The sequence below is a fragment of the Hippocampus guttulatus genome, chromosome 11, assembly GCF_054856545.1.
Source record: "Hippocampus guttulatus isolate MCC_2025c chromosome 11, RoL_Hgut_1.0, whole genome shotgun sequence".
NCBI classification, from domain to species: domain Eukaryota; kingdom Metazoa; phylum Chordata; class Actinopteri; order Syngnathiformes; family Syngnathidae; genus Hippocampus; species Hippocampus guttulatus.
In genome coordinates this window covers 4,354,747-4,379,983 of record NC_141271.1, presented here as the reverse complement: position 1 = coordinate 4,379,983, position 25,237 = coordinate 4,354,747, and the positions used below count along the sequence as shown (strand labels likewise).

Below are 25,237 nucleotides of genomic sequence, written 5' to 3'. Positions count from 1 at the left end.
CTCGGTCGTCTCTGGCTCCCTAGCGGTCGTCGCTGGCTGGTTGTCTCCCGGCTCCCTCGCGGTCGCTGGCTCCCCTGCAGTCGTCGCTGGTTGCCTCTCGGTCGTCTCTGGCTCCCTTGCGGTCATCGCTGGCTCCCTCGCGGTGGTCGCTGGCTGGTTGTCTCCCGGCTTCCTCGCGGTCGCTGGCTTCCCTGCAGTCGTCGCTGGCTTCCTCGCGGTCGTCACTGGCTCCCTCACGGTCGGTCGTCGCTGGCTCCCTCGCGGTTGGTCGGTCTTGAAAAAGTTATTGTCCGGGTCCAAGTTGTTCTCAGGGTCAAATGTCTTGTGGTCAGTAGGGTTGGAAGTCATCAAAGGGTTGGAAGGGTCATCAAAGGGTTCGAAGTTCATGTTTTTTGGTATGTGAATTTCCTGCTTCAGTAGGGTCAGAGTTTTTGTCGTCGGGTGGTGAACAATTCTCAGTATGCTGCTTGATGGTGTTGAACTCGAGCCTGTTGTGTTGGAGTACTGGTGCGGGGGTGGACGACAAGTTTGTCATGTCTGAAGTAGGCAGTTTCCCCTCTGTCACGTGCAGCTTTTAATTTTGGGAGGAGCTCTTTTCTTTTTTGTCGTACGGCATCTGTAAAGTCTTCGTTGATGTAGATGTTGGAGCCTTTTAAGTATTTTGCTTTTTGTAGGATCCTTGATCTGTCCTTGTATTTTAGAAATTTCACCACAACTGGCCTCGGTCAAGGTCTTCCAGGTTCTTGTCTTCCTGTGCGGTGAGCTCTCTCCACCTCAATTTGCCCCTGTATCAGCAGCTTCTCCTTGAGGATTTTTTGAACTTTTTCCTCTGTTTCAGTCCACGTTTCTCCCGTGGCGTTCGGCTGGTTGGTCTCTCGTGGTGGGTTCCAGCTGTGTAGCGTCTGTTCGCAGTTAGCTTCCGTGCTAAAGTCCGTGGTTAGCTTCCGTGCTAACGAGCTAGCGTTTCGTCCAACCCCCTCTTCACATCGCCAATTTCTACACACGCGCTGCTACCATGTTTCGCTCACACTACACAGGGCGAAATTAAAAGTTACTTTTATTAACCGAGTCAGTTAAAGCTAGAATTACCACGGATACAACCAAACAACAATGTCAAGTCGCAGCCGGCCCTGTCCATCTTCCGATCATCCCAAACAGCTTGTGGGCTTCGCACTAGTCCTTGCGAACTTAAGTTCTTAAGTGGAGCTACTTAAGAACTCGTCACTAAGAACTGAAGAAAAAAAATCATTGATTTCTTTCACACAGTGGTCTCCATGGACGAGTTAGTGCTCACAAACCAACATTAAATAAAAGACGAAATACGTCTTGCGTTTTCCAGAGACCACAGTCTACAGAAAGGACTGACAGTGGAAAAGTTGCAAAAGATGGATTTGATTTTTATGATTTATCATCCATTGAACTGCATACCATTTGTCACAAATGCTGCTTCAGACCTGGTGGAACCTGTCGGGACCCAAGAAACAGCAGAAACGATTATTTGGGGGTGGAAAAATCATGGCTTGGCATTACATGCAGTATGGGGTAGGTGAGAAATCTCCAGAGTAGATTGCACCATCAAAAGCCTTTCAGTATCAAGGAAGTCCTTCTGCCTTCTACATCCCAAACAATGAGATGGAAAATTCTTCAGCAAAATGGTTCTCCTTCTCATACTGCACATCAAAATTCATGAATGCCAAAATGGTCAAGGTACTCTAGAATTGGCCAGCCCCATCACCAGACAAGAAAGAACATTATTGAGCATGTCTGGGGTAAGTTGAATGAAGCAGGAGGCTTGGAAGATGAGGCCAAAGAATCTTGATGAACTTTGGGAGTCCTGCAAGACAGTTTTTGTCTTTTTTTTAGGCCATTCCCAAGACTTTTTCAAAAAGTTATTTGATTCATTGTTGACATGTAACTCAAGTTAGCTGTATTTATAGAGCACTTTAAAACGGCAGCTGTATACAAAGTGCTGTACATGGAGCAATAATCATTCATAATCGAGCAATCGTCATAATAATTCAAGAATTCAAATATTGTGGACAGCATTTGACTTCTTCCAAGTGCCAGAAGACATTGCAAGATTAGTGAAAGCCTACTTACAGGACCTCCAGTTCTGTCTTACAGCACAGGAGAATACAACTGCCTGGCATTACCTCAAGGTCGACATTATGGGGGGCTGCACCATCGCTCCACTGACGTTGTCATGGCAATGGGGCTCATCATTCGAGGGCATGGAGCGGAGGAAAATCATGTAGAACAAGCTGTGGAGCATGGAGGCTGATAGGCTAAACCTCATCATTAGGGCCACGTAAGATGTCCTGCCCTCCCCAACCAACTTACACCTTTGGTAAGGAGAAGAACCAACCTGCCCCCTTTGTGCTGTCCGAGCAAGCCTCAAACACATCTTGGTGGGGTGCAAAACCAGTCTGACTCAAGGAAGATACACCTGTTGCCACAATCAGGTTTGGCTGACAAACCTGAAAACAAAAAGGTAACTTCCCAGCCGACCTTCCCATACAAAACACCTTTCGTTCGGGAAGGGGAGGAACGGCGGACCAAGCCAGTTCCTCCGAAGTCAGGCCCACTGACTGTTGCCCGGGACTGTTAAATGCGGGTGGACCTCAGCCAGAGGCTCACTTTTCCACACGAAATTGCGGTGACTAACCTGCACCCAGACCTGGTCCTATGGTCCAAAGAGGTGCCAGTCTGCATGCGAAGAGCAAAAAATTGTGCATAATCTCCACCCACTGAAATGCATTGTGAAAATTGTGCAATGGAAATTGTTTTTTTTTTTTGAAAATCGTGCTGATAAAACTCCAAAATCCGTGTTCCTTGAGGAGTAGGCTTTTTTTTTTCATATTGGAAAAAAAGTGCAACCGAATGAATCTGCAGGTGAGGGTGCATCATAGGAGGCTAAACATATTCATATCGCCCACAAATTGAAAAAATTGTGTGTGTGTATGTGTGTGTGCGCGCGCGCGTGCGTCTATTTCTCTCTCTCTCTCTCTCTCTCTCTCTCTCTCTCTCTCGTGCACACACACACACACACACACACTCAATAAATGAATAAATTATCTGGTCAATGGCCACATGTGGTTGCCCATCCCTGCATTAAGTAATACCATATAAAATAAATTCTAATATTTGTAGTGGTACTTCAATGAAGTGTACAACTCTGAATTTGGAATTGCTTGTATATTGTCAAATCCCATAATAAAACCACAATTGCTTAAATATCTGCAAAGTAGCGCGTGAAAGATAACTATGGTCGTTTACTATACTACTCACAACATTTTTGCTCACACAGCAGTGTCATAACTATAAAGTCCACAAGTACGACATCATGTTTTTATCAAAATGCAGTTTTTCTCTTGGGAAAATGTGTCCAATTTATGCTCGGTCATAGTGTATTTTAATATTCAGGAACATTTGATATTTTTGATGTGAGTTATTTACTGAAGTTTTATTTTGTTTCATAGATGGTTTGTTATATATTTGGTTTTCTTTCAACATATCAACTATCAATAGTCGTCGTATTGTGATGCAATTTATATTGTCAGAATTCATTGAGAGCTTGTCAAACTCCAAAACTCTACAGTAAGGTTGGGACAAAAATACGGTATAGAACAGATACACAGACGACATCATCAACATGTCCAATTTCCATTGTGAAGATAACTGACAAAGAACACATTTTGGTGTGTAAAAATCCACCACAATCATGGTTCAAATTGCTTAATTTCTGAACACATCCAATGTTCTGTGTGGCTTGACGTTTCAGATGATGAAGCATGCGTGGGACAGCTACCGTCACTATGGCTGGGGTCACAACGAGCTCAAGCCCCTCGCCAAGAAAGGACATTCTACAAATATCTTTGGTAAGACCCTCGACAGAAAAATTCACATCACACACACTCTTGCAAAAACTCTTGGCGTAAACACGCCTTCATAGCCTTGTCTGGTGGAGAATATTATGTGATAATTTCTACTGCTATGCAGATGACTGCCAGATCTATGTCCCACTAAGCAAAAAAGATGCCTTCTCGTTAAGGCCACTTCTGTCCTGCCTGGAAGAAATCAAAACCTGGATGGCACAAAATTTCTTGAATTTCAATGAAAAGAAGACAGAGGTGATACTGTTTGGTCCCAGTGGCCCTTGTCCATCCCATCCTCGCACCATCTTACCTCTCTGAGCTCATCCGCACCTGCCCGCCGCCTCAGGTCTGCAGACCAGACATTATTAGAAGTACCAAGAACTAAACTGAGGCTCAGAGGGGATCGAGCCTTTTCTGTTGCTGGTCCCTCTCTCTGGAATGACCTCCCACTGAACATTCGGCAAGCCTCCTCGCTGCCCATCTTCAAATCCCTCCTCAAAACTCACTTGTATTCTTTGGCATTCGACTCAGCATGACTTAGATTTGTTCTTGATTTTACTATTCGGTGCTTTCTACCGTCTTTTTTACCGATTTGTTTTACTGTTTATTGTATATGTTAAATTGCTCCATGTACAGCACTTTGTATGCAGCGATGGCTGTTCGAAAGTGCTCTATAAATACAATTGAATTGAATTGATAATACCTCTGTAAATCACTTGGTAAGTGCCTTTGCACAGAACAGATTCCTGAAACTTTGAACAATACATCAATTATAGGCGATAAAACAGAAATTATGGCAGAGTGATATAAGCAGCAATGATAACACATTACTCCGTGGTGGAAATGTCCTTTATTCATATCAAGGTTGTATGCGCTCTCACTATTAATACAAACGAGTACTCTGGCCCACCAAAGGAAAAACATATATTTCTGAATATTACAAGAATAAAGCTGTGAAGTTATATCATTGCCTGAAAACCTTCTACTATTTTATCTCAAGTTACTCTGCAATTCCCAGCCATAGTGTAAAACAGTGTTTCACAGCCAGGGCTAATCGGGTGGGTACACAAGCATGTTACAGGGGGTACATCAGAATATTTAATATTTTATTTCCAAGATGATGAGTAAAAATGTTCATTTTGTAAACCAGTCAATAAAATAACAACTTGTATCCTTGAGGAGACAAGTGTTTTGTACCTGATAATTAGTTAAAGTACCTCTTTAATGGGAACTTATTGAATTGAGTATAAGAAAAGCATGTTTTTTCATTTAATTTATTGTGGATTCTATTTTATGTATTTTCAAGGTAAAGTATTGCCTTTAGTTTTTAATTTGAGGTAAAAATAAGATAATGCCTGAGAATGTAATGAACTAGCATTCGGAGATGAATTAAAATTAGTTGTATATAATAATCAGGTATGACTAACAAGTTTGGCGGTAGACAAAAAAGTTGGGAAACCACTGGTGTGAGGCATAACTTCTTCCGTTGCTTTTTTCCACAAAATTGACCTCGCAACATGGGTTGCCTTCTGTTACAATTACAAGCATTTGACCCAGTTTGAGGTTGGAGCTCATTTTAAGCAAACACCTTGATTCCCTGATGTCACCTTTACACAGGACAACAGACTTGTCCACTGAACATGCTCGTCATTGTTTCAGTGTCTTTGGGGCATGCAGATCACATTAAATTGATCACATCATGAATGACTCGTCACACAACTCAAGTCGTGCATTTTTTTCCTCATCCCCTGAATACAGCGATTGTCAAAGTGTGGTCGGGGTACCACTCATCTTAGGTGGGCTCCCTATAGTAAAAGCTGAAAGAATAATGAAAATGAAACATACACCTCTAGATTGAGATATTTCATTTCAAAATGTCAACACATGGGTACTTCCATGTTAGATCCAACTAGACATATCGCGTAAACTCACTGCTGGACAATAGACGCACATTGGACAGCAAGGAACACACAAAGAAAAACAATGGCATCAAAATCATGGACAATAAATGTGATAGTCGATGAGTCGCCTATTTATTAATGAATTAATTTATTCATTCATTTATTCTGCACTTTTCTCTGGAGACTCCCCAAGTCTCCCGGTTCTTCTGATGGCCATCTGCCTGTCTGTGAGGTCACATCCAGTAACTGTAATCCGGGTGTGGGTAATGCAGTGTTTACTGGTGTTAGCACCACAGAAATTGTTAATGAAATGCAAACCTACCTTTCATAGCAGCACAGTGGTGATACACGAGCATCTTAAAAGGTGCTTGTTGTGGCTGATCCCTGATTCTATTTCTGAAGTAGGTACATTCGTGTCTGGTTTGAAACCTCACGTGAGCACAATCGGGTTACGTGCGTGTTTTGAGAGATATACAGTACATATAATATTGTCTTATCCCGCTTACTCATAGGACTATCAGGAAAGTCCTGGCCGACTCTCCGTTCAAAGGGTTAAAACTCCTATTGTCCCTCGCCTGCTCGAACGGGGTCACCGGGGAGAGGAGGGGAGGGGGGGGGGGTTCCTAAGGTGGTGTTCGAGGGACTAGTTTAAGTTCTCACTACCCCGGTTTTAAGAAGTCAGTCCTGTTTTAATCCCTTTCATCCACCTTTATTGAGTGTCAATCGCAAGTGGAAGAAGAAGGAGAAAGAGGCTCTTCAAGAGGACGAAGCTGAGTTTCCACGGAAACAAGGCGAGGTACCTGTGGCGGGCAGCTATAAGTATGTTGCATTCAGGAAACTCGGAGCTGCGAGTAGCAGCCCATACTGTATTAAAACCTTTCATATCTTGAAATTTCTTTCGTAACAAGAGGCAATATTTTCCTGTTGAGGCGTTTCGTAACTTGAAAATTTCGTATGAAGAGATATTCGTAAGTAGAGGTACCACTGTACAAGTGTTTTTGTTATCCTCAAACAATGCCTTTTTTAAATTGTGGTTCTTCTTCTGAAAAAAAATGCTTGTAGCCTGGTTGCCTTTGTTTTGAATTTGCTGTAAGCTAATGGTTATATCAGAGCAGCTGATATTACATATGGTCCAATTAGTCAGCTAATCGCAACTCCCATTGGTTGATTTGAAGAATAAAGTGTTTGTGGCAGCTCTAATGTGCAACAAACAGACCACTGCAAACTATGTTTAAGACTGTTGAAAGCAAAGCAAGTAACATGGAAGGGAAAATTCCCACTAAGAAACTGACAAAATATAATTATTTCACGTTGTTTTACCTATGACAAGAAAGGAACCCGGTGAAGGCAATCATGCAGTCGATGGCGCTGAACATTGTCAAAAGCATGGTGTCTTTTTATGCATTGCAAAAGCAGTCATTTATCCACACACTGATACACTTCAACGGTGGTAGCAGCTGTTGTGATAAACTACATACAGCCCAATCTGTCCTCTATCTTATCCAAATGCTTTAGACACTTCACTGGGTTTTATTCCCATCAAGCCACAGCGTATTGCATTTTACCAGACGACTGAAAGTGGTGTGACTTCACAAGAAGAGCGTATACAGAGTTCACCAAACATTACTGCGCTATCAAATATAGTTCCTTTGCGAGAATTTATCTGGGCTACAAAGAAAAAAACTCAATCGCCAAGTGCCACATCAGAGAGGGGTTTCAGACCTCAAAAGTCAAAACTCAAGACTCTAGTGAAAACAAACGTGTAATATTTCTGATAAATTAGAAATATTCGGGGACTAACTCAGTGATCCTTTTTCTTCGAATACTTTCTTTTGGCGGATATCTTTGCATTTGAGTTCAATCTGGATTGATGAGGCGCAGAATATTTATTTTGATTCGAAACTACTGATCTTGAGCTTTGTTATTACACTAATAGTACAGATGTACAACCAGCACAAATACCGTTATTGGGAGGGCAAAACAGTAAAAACTGTTTAGTGTGTTTTGTTTAGTGTTGCTTAACTCTAGCATGGCAATGATGGCAATGAATTCATTACATTAATATGACAAGACAAGATTTTGACCTTTTTTTTTTTGTCTACCTCAGTGGTCCTCAACTAGAAATGCTGTCGGTCCACTTTTTTTTTTTTAATAAGACCAAGGTCCGGTCCCATGCACGGCGGTCATTGGGGAGCAGGGCGATATGCCCATTTAGTATGGTCAAGCCAAGCTTATACAAATCAACACTCCTCACAACCAACCAATAATGGGGTGCGTGAAAATAACAATTATTCACTTTGCCAGTACACAGCAAATAATGAGAGGTATTGTGTTGAGGCACAGGAACTCTTATATTTTGTTAAGTTGTGCCTGCTTAATAATAGAAATAGCCCTTTTAGGGAAATAAGACATTTTTACTTTAACTTTGTTAAACAGTAGTTGTCTTTTTTTCCCTTAATTTAACAAAAGCAAAACAAAATACTAATTTTACCAAAATAAATACTAAACATGAAAACAAAAATATCCTTTTCATTTGTACAATTCCCCTTTTCACATCCCCTCTGAAATCACTGAAAAGTATATCAGAAGAGGAGTTAAGAACCATTTTAAATACTGACACAAGGGAGCACAGTAATGTGCAGTGCTGTTCTTCCACTAAAGGTGAATGCAATGTCTGAGGCATGCAAATATTATTTGAGGACGCCATTGGGACGTTCATTTACCATGTTGCGCTATTCTGCTGTTAAACAGCTGCAAAGATCCCCGGGTAGACGGGAGCAAAACTGCACACAATCGAAACCTCCCACTTGTCTAATTGTCTGTGTGCGGCTCTCCTGAGCTGAAGCTGTGAGCACACTGTGGCGTCGCGCATGCGTCTGTTTCCTGACCCAATCATCCATTTTGAATGCGTGTGTATTGGGATAGACGCGTGCTGACGCTTACGTATGGGCACACCTTAAGTTCAGAGGAGCCAATCAGCGTATCGTTATCGCCGACATGCCCTGCTCAGCCAGGGTCTCCATTAGTCAAAACATGATACACACACAGTCGCGCTGCTGCGGTCCACTGCAATACATCTGTTAGTGCATGCAAAGAATACAACGGATAATTTTAACAATCGATCGCGGTAATGCGCAGATTATAGTCTAAAAATATAAAATTTATAACGTAAAAATCACTTTATAATTTATTATTTTATACAATTTGCCGAGGGTCGGGACAGAGGAGGTCCGGACAGAGGAGGTCGACTGTCCGGTCGTGGATCGCGGTCCGCCAGTTGAGGAAGACTGGTCTACATGATTGCCCAAGTGAGAATTTTTTTCCGTTAGATGACACATGGTGAACGTTAAAACAAAGCCCCTAGTAGGACACACATTGAACGTCAAAACAAAGCCCCTAGTACAGGGTTGGCAACCCAAAAAAGAGCCATATAGGACAAAAAAAACAAAAAACAAATGTCTGGAGCTGCAAAAAAATAAAAGCCTTCTATAAAACTTACAATGAAGGAAACACATGCTGTATGTATGTAGGAGACTGAACTGTCGCGGAATTGTTTGTTATTCATTCCTTTGTTGTGTGTTAACAAACGCCCCCATAGAATTTATTTTGTAATTTCCTCGCTTGATTTTTTTGTTTTGGTGCATTATTTTCGCTTTTATTAGTGTCAGTGAAGTGATCATTCATTTCCGTTTTTCTGAGGCTGTCTTTGAACGCCTCTCGAGTCGAACGAGAAGAGAGAAGTCACAGAGTCAGAGGCAGACGTGTCTGTCTTTGTCGAGACTGTTAAAAGCATAAATAAAGTGTGCGTTTTAAAAAACCAACACCACAGCTCTCCTTTTTCGGAGCTGCAACATGTATCTATATCTATTTGAGCTATATTAGCATACTATCAAAATCTTTTTCCATTTTCAAACATTTTTTATAAAGCTCCAGGGAGCCACTAGATGTCGCTAAAGACCTGCATGCAGCTCTGGACCCGCGTGTTGCCGACCCCCGCCCTAGTAGTACGTCACAATGTTCTTGTCCCCCCCCCCCCCCCCCCCCCATTTCCAGCCTGATGGATGGCTTGATAGATTTGACTGTAGGGTAACTGTCTCCCGTTGCTGTGCACTTAACAATTGTTATGCTTGTTTGCTTGCTCTTATAAAACCTGATTCAACGAAGTCTGCCCACAGACATAACTGAATCAGGTAGCATTTTCCCTAAAAACAAACAAACAAACAAGATGATATACATATATGATTTGTAGGACACTCATTTTACATGAGAAAAATCAAAGTTTCACAGAAAGTTTGAATAGTGAAATAATGATGACCTTGATTTGCTCGTAAATGTTCAATGTTATTCAAATCTAGCCCTGTTTTGCTGGTCACAAAGCTGACAGACATATCATGACTCACCGGAAGTCTTTTTATGAATGGCATCAGGTTTAGTGTATCTCCTGCCATTTAATAGAAAAGGATTTAATTGTTCAGCCTATAAATCTAAGTCACGGGCAAAGATAGATGAAGAAATTTGTCATTAATAATATTAACTGAAAACCTTTGCACAGCACACTAGTGTGCCACAGCACCCTGTTTGATCACCGCCGATCTAGTCCAATAATTTAACTTCTGAGGAAAAACAGAGAAAACGGATATTTTCATCTTTTTCCAAACCGTCAGTGCACTGAGAGGTTACTCTGGTTGTGTCTGGGAACATAAACTGCCATGTTTGTTCCTGCTGGGCCCATTACAAATCAGCCTAAAAGTGTCATGTCCATGATCCAAGCAGGAAGATAAGAAATTATGTGAAAGGCTTCTTTTGTGTTTTTGAAGATTATATTCTGACCTTGAATATTTTAGACACAACTAGACTAATTGTTCTATTGCCCATCGAAATGTTGTAATGTGTTCAATTAAATCAAATATACTCACTGGGCCATCATATATAATCATTTTGATGCATATTTTGTTCTTATAAACAATGTTTCATACCCATATTTGGTATATCAGGTGTTTCATGAGATTTCGGTTATATTGGTTTTGAGACACACAACGAACACATTAATGATGATGTCACAAAATACAAAGCATCATGCTTTGAGTGATTATTTTCTTCAGCTGGACTGGGGTCTAAGTCAAGGTGGACAGTTCCAAATAACAGTCAGTATTCGCTAGCACAAAACCATCCAGCTTCTATGAGAAAGAATATTAGGGAAAGCCTATTTGAACATCTGAACTTTATTTGGGGTTATTCAGAGTTTAAATGGTGGCAGGTGTGTGCTGATCCGCATTTAACATGAGCTTGAATGTACAGTGATCCCTCGCTATTTCGCGGTTCGTTTATCGCGGCTTCGGTGCATCGCGGATTTTTTCAAACATATTCATAATTTTTTTTTTTTGAAGTCCGCAAACGGTCCGCGAGAAGCAGTGAAAATCAGCAAAACAACAGTGAGTCACATACAGCAACATTTACAGTACATGTGTGGTGTGGGGTGGGGCTGAGAAGATGCAAAGCCATGTTGATTGGCTGTGCATCTTCTTTCTGTCTTATCACGTGGGTTACTCTTTGATCTATAATCAGTGTCAGTGTTGTTTACGATGCTGCTAGCGTGTGCGTGTCTGTGTGTGTGTGTGGGGGGGGGGGGGAGAGAGAGAGAGAGAGAGAGAGAGAGAGAGAGAGAGAGAGACTCATTAGAACAAAATCAGGTGTCTTCCATCCTTAATTGTCTAATCATCCTTAATTGACGAATCATAAACATGTCTGCTGCACACCTCGGGATCGCGGGATCGCTGGCAGTGTTGTGTCCAAGGACCGGCAGGCCAAGGCCAAGGCCAAGGACTTGACTCCGAGGCCAAGGACCGGCAACCCGAGGCCAAGGCCAAGGACTTGACTCCGAGGCCAAGGACTTGGAAAATTTTCCGAGGCCAAGGACCAAGGACTGGTTTTGAAACTGAGGCCTAGCCGAGGACATGTATAAAACAATGCTATCATACCACTTGGCAGGTCTTCATGATTTGCAACACCCCTCCATCATAACCCTTTGCACTCCCTAACGCTTGAATGAAGTGTTTTTTTCAAAGAGTAGAACAGTCAGGGTACGTGTTATTTATACTGAGAAAAAAAATAAAATCATATGGTATACATTTATGAATTAATGTTTTAGTGCAGTAGTTTCTTAATATGAAGTAAATCAACACTCAACAGGCATGATGTGGCACGGAACACAAGTTGAGAAATGACTTTGCATAGAAGTCAATCACTGACTGCAGAAAAAGCGGTAATCTCTCAGTGATAATTTTACAGTTTACCGGCAGCGAGTCCCAGGGACTCGCTGATCAGAAAAGTATGAGTGCCATTATGGATTGAGAGAGTCCCAAATTTCGAATTCTGAAAAGGTCTACTTATTCAATTGCATATGATAATAACACAAACAACAACATATACATACAATTATAAACAAATGCTGCAAAAATTTTAATAATTCAGGAGCAGGCCTGATGATTTCGGAAATTCATGGTAACCGTTTTTCGGTTCCGTCGGATTACCCAATGGGAAACCACGATAACAAATGTTGGGTTCCGTAATCGTCCATCATGGGAACCCATTTTTCTATTTTGACTGATATTGATAATCAAGAATTCCGAAACTCTAAAGTATAATGTTTCAAGGGTCAATGTTTGAAAACTATGCATTAACAATGAACATTACATCAGCAGCTGTGTACTCCAGGTTTATTCCAAAAAATAAATGGATCATAAACTGGTGTACTCATGTGGCATCATCAGAGTATTTTTTCCAATCTCACACTGCAAAGATTAATTGACTGGTAATCATTAATACAGGTAAGTATTGATGTGGCTTGACATCCTCTTCCCAAGACGATGCATGTGTAATATACGATGAATTTGACGAAAGAATTTAACACACGTTATCATGAGTTCTACCAACAGTTAACATTAGCATTACTACACCTTGTGACGAATGTTTTATTCATAAAGTTACCATGCTACAACCAGTAAATTATAGAATAACCAATACTGTTTCATAATATTTTTTACAGCTATTAGCCTACAAATCTAATGACCAATTTGCCTCGTAATCGTGCCTCGCGTCGTATTTCGCTCTCGCGTTCTGTGCATACGTCACAGGTGAGTTTAGTTATACGCCCTTTGGACGATTCATACGAAAAATCTGACAAGCATTCCCATTTCTTAAATATCGTAATTAGTAGACCTTGGTGAGTTTTTTTCGCCGCCATCTCAAACTTTCATCTGCGCGATTCCTCAGTTTGCGGACTAAAATAACAACCCGCATGCGCACATAACGTCATCTGTTGTGCCCCCCCCCCCCCCCCCCGGCCCCAACACTGAAAACAAAACAAAACGAAAGTAAATTAGAAGAAACACACTCACACACCACACCACATCAAAAACACACATACAGGCGCAGTGAAATCGCGTGGATCACACAGTCAATTCAAGTGCGGTGACTTTTATAATTAAACTATTTTTCGGTACCGTGAAAATGATGCCACGGAAACGACACGCTACCAGTAACGATTGTTACTGTGAAATCCTCAGGCTTGCCATAGTTTTTTTGTTTGCTTTGACTGAGAAATTTCCTTGCGTCCCAAAAACCCACATTGTTTGGAACTGTGCGTCCCGTGGGAAAATTATACGTCTAGAATCTCTAACCATTCTCTGAGTACTACTATGATTACCACTACCACTAATACTACATTAATTAATACCTTCAACTTCACAATAATAATAATAATTAAATCAACCATGATTTTAAACTATGTATTATCAATATTCATTATTCCAAACATGAGAAAGCATTCAGCAAACATAACTGGAATCGAGCAAAAGGACTCCAAATCCCAACGGCCAACCCCGTAAGTGAACTGCCGACATTATTGACTCCAGCTGTAATGCAAATTACTTGGTTCAAACAAACATTCTAGTGCGACCGCACAAACGTGACAACTGTGCAAAAATAACTAAATAAAAGACACCACTGTTACAGAAAGGCTTTACACGCTATTTAAACTGCCGATCGCGAACGCTACAACCCGTGATTGAAACTAACTGTGATGCCACTCTTTATACGTTGCGCTAACTGTTATCTGTCAGTGGCATACCCGCCCCTCTTAAAGCGCCAGAGTTAATCCATCAATATGGGTTTCCTTGGATGGAATTTATTAGATTCCTTCGTGATTATTGCGGTCCTTATGCAAGGGATTCGAGGCTCTAATCCCTCATTGTGTCCGAGGACCGGCAATCCGAGGCCAAGGCCAAGGCCAAGGACTTGACTCCCGAGGCCAAGACCAAGAACCAAGGACTTGACTCTGAGGCCAAGGCCGAGGACCAAGGACCGCCCCTCGAGGCCAAGGACCGGCTCGAGGAACACATCTCTGATCGCTGGCCTGTGTGTGTGTGTGTGTGTGTGTGTGTGTGTGTGCGTGTGCGTGTGTGTGTGTGTTAGTGCGCTCTGCTCAAGCGCAAAGGCCCACGTGGGGCATTTATTTATTTATTTTATGTATATGTTAATTGGTCACTACTTCGCGATTTTCGTTTATCGCGGGTGGTTTTGGCCCCCATTAACCGCGATAAACGAGGGATTACTGTAATTTGTTTAATTCTGAACACAGACACATCTCCAGATTTAGGGAGGTGTGCATACTTGTGCAACCACAACTTCAGTTTATATCCACCTCCCATTTCAAAAATATAGTTTCAGTTGGGTTGCACATGTTATTGTTGTTGAAAATGTTATGAAATTATTTATCTTGGTCGTATTGTCTATCACAAAAACCTGGCTTTTGAACAAGCAGGCAGACCATTTTTATCAACTGTAGGTGTGGTTGGTAGCCTTTGGCAGCACCCCCATTTCTTTTGTTCAATCCAGAACCAAACCACTGCATTCATTATTCAAAGACAAAACAACTCATCTTGCACGGTGTACAAAATGGTGTGAGCGGAGTCTAAATAATGACATTGTTTGGCTTGCATCGTTGTGAGGCTTTTGCACTAAATGAAACTGCCGCAGTAACTGAGCGAAGGAATGAGGAGCTTTGAAAGATAGACATAATGGAACAGGAATGGAAGAGAATATGGTCCATTGAGAATGTAAGTGTGTTCAGTTAAAGCTTCAATTCAGGCAAGTACAATGTAAATTGTACATGCAATTGTGAGGAGAAAATGACAGAAGCAGTTTCATGACAAATTTTGAAACCTTTAGGATAGGATATGTTGTTTGTACATTCCAACATGCATTGGGATAAATATCCTCTTACTGTGTTGTGGATGTTCGCTGCATTTGTTGTTGCAGATACAACGCCCCCAATATGCTTGCCAATGCTGTCATGTTTTTCAATATGTGCTGGTAAGAATTTCACCCCGTCACACAGCGCGATTCCATGTTTTAATGCGCCAACCGGCACATACAGCAAAGATGCTCCAACACTGTGTCCCTCTGTCAGAATGCACATAGAATATCTCATAAGCATCAGGTTCAAACCTTCTCGTATAAGTTGAAGAAAAAAAAATTATAATAATAGTATAAATAATATACCGTATTGGCCCGAATATACAGGTAAGACGGCCCTGATTATAAGACGACCCTCTCTTTTTCAAGACTCAAGTTTGAAAAAATACTTTTTGAACACCAAATTAATTTTTATACAGAAAATAAATATAATACATCTGAAACAAATGATTATTACAATATATTTGAGAGAAAAAGCATGTTATTTTTCCTCATTCAAATCTTAATATCTGAACATTTAAGTATGTAAACTAAACTGCAATCACATTCGTAAATGAATGGCTTCTGATTTTTGAAATGTACAGTAAATTACATCATAACTTCTCCTCAGCTGCCGGTTAACCTGGCCGATCTTCGACTTTTCTCCAGATTGTCGCTACGTTTCTCCATTTTCCGTTATCTCTTCTATTATTTTCTTCTCTTTTCTTTCTTACCGCTATTTTTTATTTTTCTTCTTCAGTCTTATTTCAATGCAAAAAACACTGTCTTATATTCAGGCCAATACGGTAAATAGATGATCAAGTCTGGATGTCTACTTTGCCACATTCCACATTTACAGCCATTTAACTTAACTGGCGCTATTTGCTTTATAAAGGACAGCTTTCCATTGGGTTCACTCCCATGAACTGAGTTGCTTGCATCCCGGTGTGCGTTTTGGCAACAGTAAGTGCACACTCTGTTTTCAGTGGTAGGCTACATGTGAAATTACAAATCCTGTTCGTCCTACTGTTGTAAAACACACTTATGTACCGTATATGGCCGCTTGGGTCTTCGAATTATTAACTTGTGTTCAACAATCGCAAGCTTGAACCGTGAAAACCGAAACAGACGTGGAAACGGACTTGTGTGTGTTTCAGAGTGATCACTTTGATCATTGTATGGATGGATGTGTTGTGTGGCTTGGCAACAATGGGGGAAAAAAATCACAGCCACTCATGCCACATAATGATGGTTGCGTATGCATTGAGGACTCCCAGCAATATGAACTTTGCCACCATGGTTCGCATTTTAAAGCTCGCCATACAATATGTTGAATTGAATGGGGAGTTGTTGTTTTTTGTTTTTTGTTTTTTTAGTCCACAAAATGGTAGTGGCAGTCATGGAAGATGCCTGATTTTGCAGAAATAGGACGTTAGTGATAATCATGAAGACAGTGTGGACATATTGAAACACACTCAGTGCACTCAAAATATATGGCAACTTGGTCGCTCCATATTCTGTAAGCCTGCTCCTTTTTAAAAGCTGGTTGTATTGTAAAGCTCTTGGTGCCCACAGACTACAATGATTATTGTGTGCTACATTGTTTCCATTTCGGTTTTTGTCCAATCAGCAGTACTGAGACAGCTCTATTAAAAATGAGCTCTGATTACCTCACATCGCCACTTCGGTCTGTGCCCTTAGATTCTCCTCTAGTCACCTGACCGTTCCACTTGGCTCATTTCAGCACCTTGGGGAACAGGACCTTCAGCCACCCTGCACACCAGCTCTGGAACTCTTTGCCACCTCACCTTTGCAGCTCAGTCTCTTTTACGAGTTTCAAATTCAATCTCAAAAGGGACTCATTTAATATCCCCTACCCATCCTAACTGCACTGCCTTGTATTTGGTATTTGTTTTATTTGCTCAATACAATTTTGTTTGTCATTTAATTCAGGGGTTCCCAACCGCCGGTCCGGTCCGCGGGGCATTTGGTACTGGGCCGCACACTAAGAACTTACATTAATTCCGTTGTATTTATTTTGGAATAGAAAGATTTTGAAAAATTACCCGATTCTCCGTTACATCCATCTGTGTCACTCTTGACGCACGTCAAACCACGCTTCTCCGTCACGTGACTGATTACGCTAAAAACTAAACGCCGGAGCTTGCTAAATGAGTAAAATAAACTGCCAGAGATCGCAAATGCCGGCGGCCTTCAAAGTAAGTTCGAGACAGCAACTCTGCCGGTGTTCTGGATTCAAGTTATGGGTGAATACTCTGAGATCACCACAATAGCACTGTTGCTATTTCCGACATGCTACCTGTGTGAGGCGGGGGTTTTGTGCAGCAACGGTGACTAAAACAAAATTACGAAGTAGACTCGACATAAAGCACGCACTTCAGGTGTCATTGTCTCCGATTACCCCGAGATGGGACCGCTTGGTTGCAGAAAATCAAGCTCGGGGCTCGCACTGATTCGGCATTGTGGTGAGTTGACATATTCATGCACTTTGAATTTGCGTTGTATTGTATTTTGAAGGCATTCGAGTACTCGGAGTGTCCGTCCACCTGAGCTGAATGGAGGACGGACACCACCCGAGGGGTGAGACAAGGAATTTTCTCGTCTCACCCCTCGGGTGGTGTCCGTCCCTCATTCAGCTCGGGTCCTCTACCAGAGGCCAGGAAGCTTGAGGGTTCTGCGCAGTATCCTTGCTGTTCCCAGCACTGCATTTTTCTGGACTGAGATGTCTGATGTTGTTCCCGGGATATGTTGCAACCACTCATGTAGTTTGTGGGTCACTGCCCCGAGTGCTCTGATCACCACAGGCACGACCTTCCAGGCTCTCTCCAGCTCCTCTCTGAGCCCTTGGTATTTCTCGAGTTTCTCATGTTCCTTCTTTCTCATGTTTCCATCACTTGGGACCACTACATCCACTACAACGGCTTTCCTCTGCCCTTTATCTATGATCACGATATCTGGTTGGTTCGCCATTACGATCTTGTCAGTCTGGATCTGGAAGTCCCACAGGATCTTTGCTCGGTCATTCTCCACCACCTTCGGAGGTGTTTCCCATTTTGACCTTGGGGTTTCCGGTCCATACTCCGCACAGATGTTTCGGTAGACTATGCCAGCCACCTGGTTATGGCGTTCCATGTAGGCTTTCCCTGCCAGCATCTTACACCCTGCAGTTATGCGTTGGATCGTCTCAGGTGCCTCTTTGCACATCCTACTCCTTGGGTCTTGTCTGGTGTGGTATATCTGGGCCTCAATGGCTCTGGTGTCACAACCCACGCGCACTATTTAAAACGACCTTATTCAAGCTAACCGTCACAACTATTTAAAATGATAGATTCTGTACTCAAACCCTCTCTGCCTACTTGCTCGGATTCTTCACCCGAGATGTGCAACAGATTCCTTCAGTTTTTCATTGATAAGGTCTCTACAGCTAGGACTCCGGTCTCAAATACCGCATCTGACCCCTCTGTCCATGTTCCATGTTCAGCTGTGCTAAATTCTTTTGAAACTGTGTCCTTGGCGCTTTTGGAGGATGCAGTTCTCCAGACGAAGCCATCTGGCTCCCCTTGCGACTCTCTTCCCCCGCACTTCTTTCAGGAGGTTCTCCCGAGTGTTGGCGCATCAGTCTTGGATATCATCAACAGCAGCCTCTCTTCTGGTGTAGTTCCCCAACAGTTTAAACATGCTGTGGTCCAACCCTTGATCAAGAAACCTGGTCTTGATCCAGATGTGCTGTCAAGTTTCAGGCCAATTTCCAAACTGCCTTTCATTTCCAAAATTCTGGAAAAAGTGGTGCACATGCAGTTGAAAATTTTCTTGGATGAACATAACATCTTGGAGGTCTTCCAGTCAGGTTTCAAGACGATGCATAGCACGGAGTCAGCCCTGTTACGCGTTTCTAATGACATCCTCCTGGCAAATGACTCTGGAGACCACGTGTGTCTAGTTTTATTGGACTTAACTGCAGCATTTGATACAGTGGATCACAGTATTCTGCTGACTCGTTTGCAGCACTTGGTGGGCATTGGTGGCAGTGCTCTTGAGTGGTTTAGGTCCTATTTAGCTGACAGAACCTTCTGTGTCAGCCTTGGCTGCTCTGAGTCACGCACTGCTCCCCTGTCATGTGGTGTTCCACAGGGCTCAATTCTGGGGCCTCTGCTGTTCTCACTGTATCTGCTCCCATTGGGTTCCATCTTAAGGAAACATGGTATTCCCTTCCACTGCTATGCAGATGACTGCCAGATCTATGTCCCACTGAGCAAGAAAGACGCCTTCTCATTAAGGCCACTCCTATCCTGTCTGGAAGAAATCAAAACCTGGATGGCACAAAATTTCTTGAGATTCAATGAAAAGAAGACAGAGGTGATATTGTTTGGTCCCAGTGGCCCTTGTACATTCCATCCTGTAGACTTGGGCCCCCTGTCTCCTTATCTTAAGTCAACAGTCTCAAACTTGGGCCTTAAACTGGACAGTGATTTCAAACTCGATCGGCAAATTGGTGCCGTTGTTAAATCCAGCTTCTTTCACCTTAGACAGCTGGCCAAAATAAAACCTCTCCTCTCACATGAACACTTTGAGACAGTAATTCATGCCTTTGTCACATCCCGGCTCGATTACTGCAATGCCCTTTACTTTGGAGTCAGCCAGTCCTCCATTAAGCGCCTTCAGCTGGTCCAGAATGCCGCTGCTCGCCTCTTGACTGGTACTCGTAAGAGGGAGCACATAACTCCTACTCTGGCATCCCTTCACTGGCTCCCCATACATTTTAGAGTTATTTTCAAGATCCTCTTATTTGTTTTCAAATCTCTAAATGACCTAGCGCCACCTTACCTCTCTGAGCTCATCCGCCCCTACACACCTGCCCGGCGCCTCAGGTCTGTGGACCAGACTTTATTAGAAGTACCAAGAACTAAACTGAGGCTCAGAGGGGATCGAGCCTTTTCTGTTGCTGGTCCCTCTCTCTGGAATGACCTCCCACTGAACATTCGGCAAGCCTCCTCGCTGCCCATCTTCAAAACCCTCCTCAAAACTCCCTTGTATTCTTTGGCATTCGACTCAGCATGACTTAGATTTGTTCTTGGTTTTACTGTTTGGTGCTTTCTACCGCCTTTATTACCGATTTGTCTTACTGTTTATTGTGCATGTTAAATTGCTCCATGTACAGCACTTTGTATGCAGCGATGGCTGTTTGAAAGTGCTCTATAAATACTGTTGACTTGACTTGACTTGACTTGGTGCTCAGGGCCTGCTCATGAGCAGCCAGGATGAGTGCCTCTGTGCTGTCCTTCAGGCCAGCCCTCTCTAGCCACTGATAGGACTTCTTGAGATCAGCCACTTCAGTTATGGTCCGGTGGTACATCCCGTGTAGGGGCTTGTCCTCCCATGATGGTCCCTCTTCCAGCATCTCATCCTCTGTTCCCCATTGTCTGAGACATTCTCTGAGTACGTCATCCGTTGGAGCCTTCTCCTTGATGTATTCATGGAGCTTGGATGTTTCATCCTGGACAGTGGCTCTCACACTCACTCGTCCCCGGCCTCCTTCCTTTCGGCTTGCGTACAGTTTCAGGGTGCTGGATTTGGGGTGGAACCAAATAAGACTCGGGCAATAAACAGCTATGCCCATAGCTGTTTATTGCCCGAGTCTTATTCTTGCCATTGAGCTGGCTTCTTAGGACTTGCCTCACTTGCTGGAGGTATTTGGCCGTAGCCGCTTTCCTTGTTGCCAGTTCGAGGTTGCCATTGGCTTGTGGTATACCGAGGTACTTGTAGCTGTCCTCAATGTCTGCTATTGTTCCTTCAGGGAGTGAGACCCCTTCAGTGCGGACTACCTTTCCTCTCTTAAGGGCCGTTCACACGGCACACATTTGCTCCGGCGCTGCACCGGTGTATTTTGTTGCAATATATTTTACACCGGAGCAGATTTTGTGGAGCGTTCACATGTACAGAGCCGCTGAGCGTGTCAGCACCGGCACAGCGTCGGTGCAGCCCCACTTGCGTTCACACGGCAGTTTCTGCAACGGAGCAAAACGACAGGAATGCGGAAGTAGAACATGCGCATGCCTAAAGTGTACTTCCTTTTCCCTGCCTTCTTCTTTGTGACAAAAATGGCTACTTCTCCGGAGAAATCAACGATGTGGTCGATTATCAGACGCCGCAGGAGAGAGAGAAAAGAAAGATTCCTGAAATACAGAAGAGCACGAAAACAACGTATCCTTCGATTTATTCAGCAACAAGTGGACAACTTCGCGGCGTTCGTGGCTATGTGGACGTCGCCATGGCGTCACCAAACGCAGAGAAAACCACATCGATGAAGACACGCAGTTCTGTTTGGTGGGACAGAGTTGTCAACGATTCGTTCACTCATTCAGACTGGATATCTAACTTCAGAATGAGCAAGGAAGCATTCGGATATGTGTGCGAGAAGCTTCGCCCATCCCTCTCACGTGTAACGACTGCCATGCGAATGCCGATCAGCGTGGAAAAATGGGTCGCGATCACCCTCTGGAAACTGGCTACCAACGCGTGCTACAGGACAATAGGACATCTTTTCGGTGTTGCTAAAAACACAGTCTGTGTCATCGTTCATCAGACTTGTTCTGCCATTGTTTCGGAAATGAGCCAAGACCTCATTAAATGGCCTGTTGGTGACCTGATGGTTGAAAATGTCCGAAATTTTGAACAGCGCTGGGGCTTTCCTCAAGTTCTGGGTGCAATCGATGGTACACACATTCCTATTATTCGACCACACGATTGTCATACTGACTACTACAACAGAAAAGGATTTTATTCTGTTATTATGCAAGCTGTTGTCGATAGCAGCTATCGATTTATAGACATTTTTATTGGCTGGCCAGGTAGTGTACATGACGCACGAGTATCTGCAAACTCTCCCTTATATCAAAACAGAACATCTGGCTCATTGTTTTGGGGAGATAAACGGGATATTGGTGGAGTGCCAGTACCATTGGTGCTGTTGGGTGATGCAGCATATCCCTTATCTACGTGGCTCATGAAGCCTTTTTCAGACAATGGTAGACTGAGACAACCTCAAAAAGAATTCAACTATAAACATAGCAAGGCAAGAATGGTTGTGGAAAATGCATTTGGCAGGTTGAAAGGTCGATGGAGGATTCTGCTCAAAACACAGGAAACACACCTGGTGAACCTCAATAACATTGTTGCAGCATGTTGTACACTTCATAATTTGTGTGAAAAATGGGGAGAACATTTTGACAACGAATGGATGGTGGCAAGTTGTGAAAATGACGAGACCACAGATGAAACGAGAGATGACCAAAGACCAACATGTGACAGTGCAGCAGCCATACGGCAGGCCCTACTAGTGCATTTAAATGCCTAAATTGTATTGACATGATTACTTGTATGTATCCAATAAGCTAGACAAATGTATGTGTCACTGCTTTTACAAAAACAAAAAGTGTTGCTACACTAAATAAAACTTTTTGAAAAATGCACAAGATATTTTAATGTTTCTTTTATGCTTTAAACTTTTAATCTCTGTCTCTCTCTCTCTCATATATATATAGAGAGAGAATATATGAAAAGAACTGTGATTTGGCATTGGAGAACAAACTTTTATTTGGCACAGAAATCTTCAAAACATCTACACATTCTAATATGTAAATTCTAAGATCATCATTCAAATATGAACACGTACTATAATGACTTGCAATCAGAAAAAGAATACTGCTATATACACATATATATACACAGAATATATACATATATATATACAGTATACACGTATACAAAATGGCAACAGGGTCTACAAATCATGGTACACAGAAGGGTCTGAAATATCCAATGCACTCATTGGAAGATTATTTTGTGACTGTTCGTAGCCACCTGCACTGGTACCAGCATGACTGCCAGGATTTTGGAATTGCAGAAGCATGGACATCAGGCGAATCTGGTGTTCCTGATCTTCTCTCCTCCTCCGGTCATTCGCTTCCGTCTCTTCTCTTCGTCTCTTCTCATCTGCCTCTCTCTCTGCTTTCCTTTTCTGTTCCTCCCATGCCATTTCTTCCCACCATCTCTTTTTCCAGAGCCATCTTTTTATTTTCATTCTCAATGAAGAGCTGAAAGAAGATCATCAATGACAAATCATTTTATATCATTTTAAATCATTTATATACACATATACAGTATACACACGCACGCACATACAGCTATTTGTGTGCGTGCGTGTGTGTGTGTGTGTGTGTACCTTCACTGTGGCGATGTGGAATGGCGGTGGGCACAGGCCAAGGATGTGGCTGGGAGTGCCTAGCCAAACCATGCACACAGGCGGCAATGGAGTGATGGTCGTTGACACTGCGGGATGGAGCAGCGCATCTCTTCGGCAGCTTCCATTGTGACTGAGCAGCTCCACACTGCTCACCCCTGAGATGGGGAGGGACCTAGAAAAAATGGTCTAAAAATTGTCTGCTCTCCACACTCCGGACGGTAAACCGCAATCGTCGGAGCATCCCCCTTGCGGTCGAAAGGATAATAAACGAAATAGAAAAAATCTATGCATAGCTTCGTGGAACGTCCGCACACTGCTGGACCTGGCTGAAACTCCTGACAGACCCCACCGGAGGACAGCACTTGTGGCCACAGAGCTCGCGAGGTATAACATCGATATCGCAGCTCTCAGCGAGACCAGGATACATGGAGAGGACTCCCTGACAGAAGTTGGTGCAGGGTATACCTTCTTCTGGAAAGGGGTCCCTGAAGGCACTCGTCGAAACCATGGAGTTGGCTTTGCTGTGAAGTCCCAACTGCTGAAGCGCATCCCAGAATCCCCCACCGGCATCAATGAAAGGCTGATGACATGGCGCATTCCCCTGGCAAAGGGACGCTTCGCCACACTCATCAGTGCCTACGCACCTACTCTGAATGCCGAGCAGAATATAAAGGAGGATTTCTACAGAACTCTGGACACCATCCTGCAGCAAACACCGGCTATGGACAAGCTCATAGTCATGGGAGATTTCAATGCTAGGGTGGGCACGGAACACCTGGTATGGAGTAAAGTTATTGGCCAGCATGGAGTGGGAAAAATGAACAACAACGGCCTTCGGCTCCTCTCTCTCTGTGCAGAACATCAGTTGGTCATCACTAACACCATTTTCCAAATGAAGAACAGGTTTAAGACCACCTGGCAGCATCCCCGCTCCAAACACTGGCATCTCCTGGACTATGTGATTGTCCGTCAAAAGGACATACGGGATGTCCTCATCACCCGTGTCATGCGCGGAGCTGAGTGTTGGACTGACCATCTCATGGCCAGATCCAAACTCCTCATGAGCATTCAACCCCGTCATCCAAGGACAGCTCCCAACAAAAGGCTCAACTGTGCAGCATTGAACAACCCCACCACCAGAGCCAACCTCCGGCGACTCCTTGCTGAAAACCTTGACAAGATCCCGGAGGAATCAAGTGACTGGCCAGCTCTGCACCAGGCTATCCAGAGCACAGCTTCGGAGGTGCTTGGCCAGTCAAGGAGACGCCACCAGGATTGGTTTGACTGCAACTCAACCGAGATACATACACTTCTGAAAGCAAAGCATGAGGCCCATAAAGCTCTCCTGTCCTGCCCTACATCTCTCACCCGTAAAGCCACCTTTTCTGCAGTTAGAACAGTGACCCAGCGAGCACTCCGTATCATGGAGGACACCTGGTGGGTGCAGAAGGCAAATGAGATCCAAAATCTGGCAGACTGTAACAACACCCAGGGCTTCTACAATGCCATCAAAGCACTGTATGGTCCCAAGAAGCGGGCAATTGCTCCAGTCCGATCAGCTGATGGCTCTGCACTCCTCAAGGACCACCATGAGATCCTTGCCCGTTGGGCAAACCACTTTGAACATCTTCTCAACCATACCAACCCTGTCAATCCACACATTCTGGACAATCTTCCAGACCTGCCAACAATCATGAGCCTCGACGCCCCACCATCCTATTCTGAAACCCAGCAAGCCATTGCGGGCCTAAAGAACAACAAAAGCGCTGGACCTGATGGCATCCCTGCAGAGGTTTTCAAACACGGAGGTTATCTCCTCACGCGCCGACTGCACCTCCTGATTCAAAACATCTGGGAACATGGGACCGTCCCGCAGGATTGGAAGGATGCTAACATCGTTGTTATCTATAAGCAGAAAGGGGACAGAGCAGCCTGTGGGAATAGCCGAGGAATCTCTCTCCTCT

At 43.4% G+C, this 25,237-nt stretch overlaps 1 protein-coding gene across 2 annotated transcripts in view; it reads left to right on the top strand.

The window, feature by feature from the left end:
- Nucleotides 1-25,237, top strand: part of man1a2 (mannosidase, alpha, class 1A, member 2) — a 127,901-nt gene that overhangs the window by 51,417 nt on the left and 51,247 nt on the right. For both annotated transcript variants that reach the window (XM_086123596.1, XM_086123595.1), the window contains exon 4: nt 3,782-3,878. In XM_086123596.1, coding sequence (XP_085979722.1) covers nt 3,782-3,878 — 97 coding nt within the window. The remainder of the gene's footprint in view (nt 1-3,781; nt 3,879-25,237) is intronic.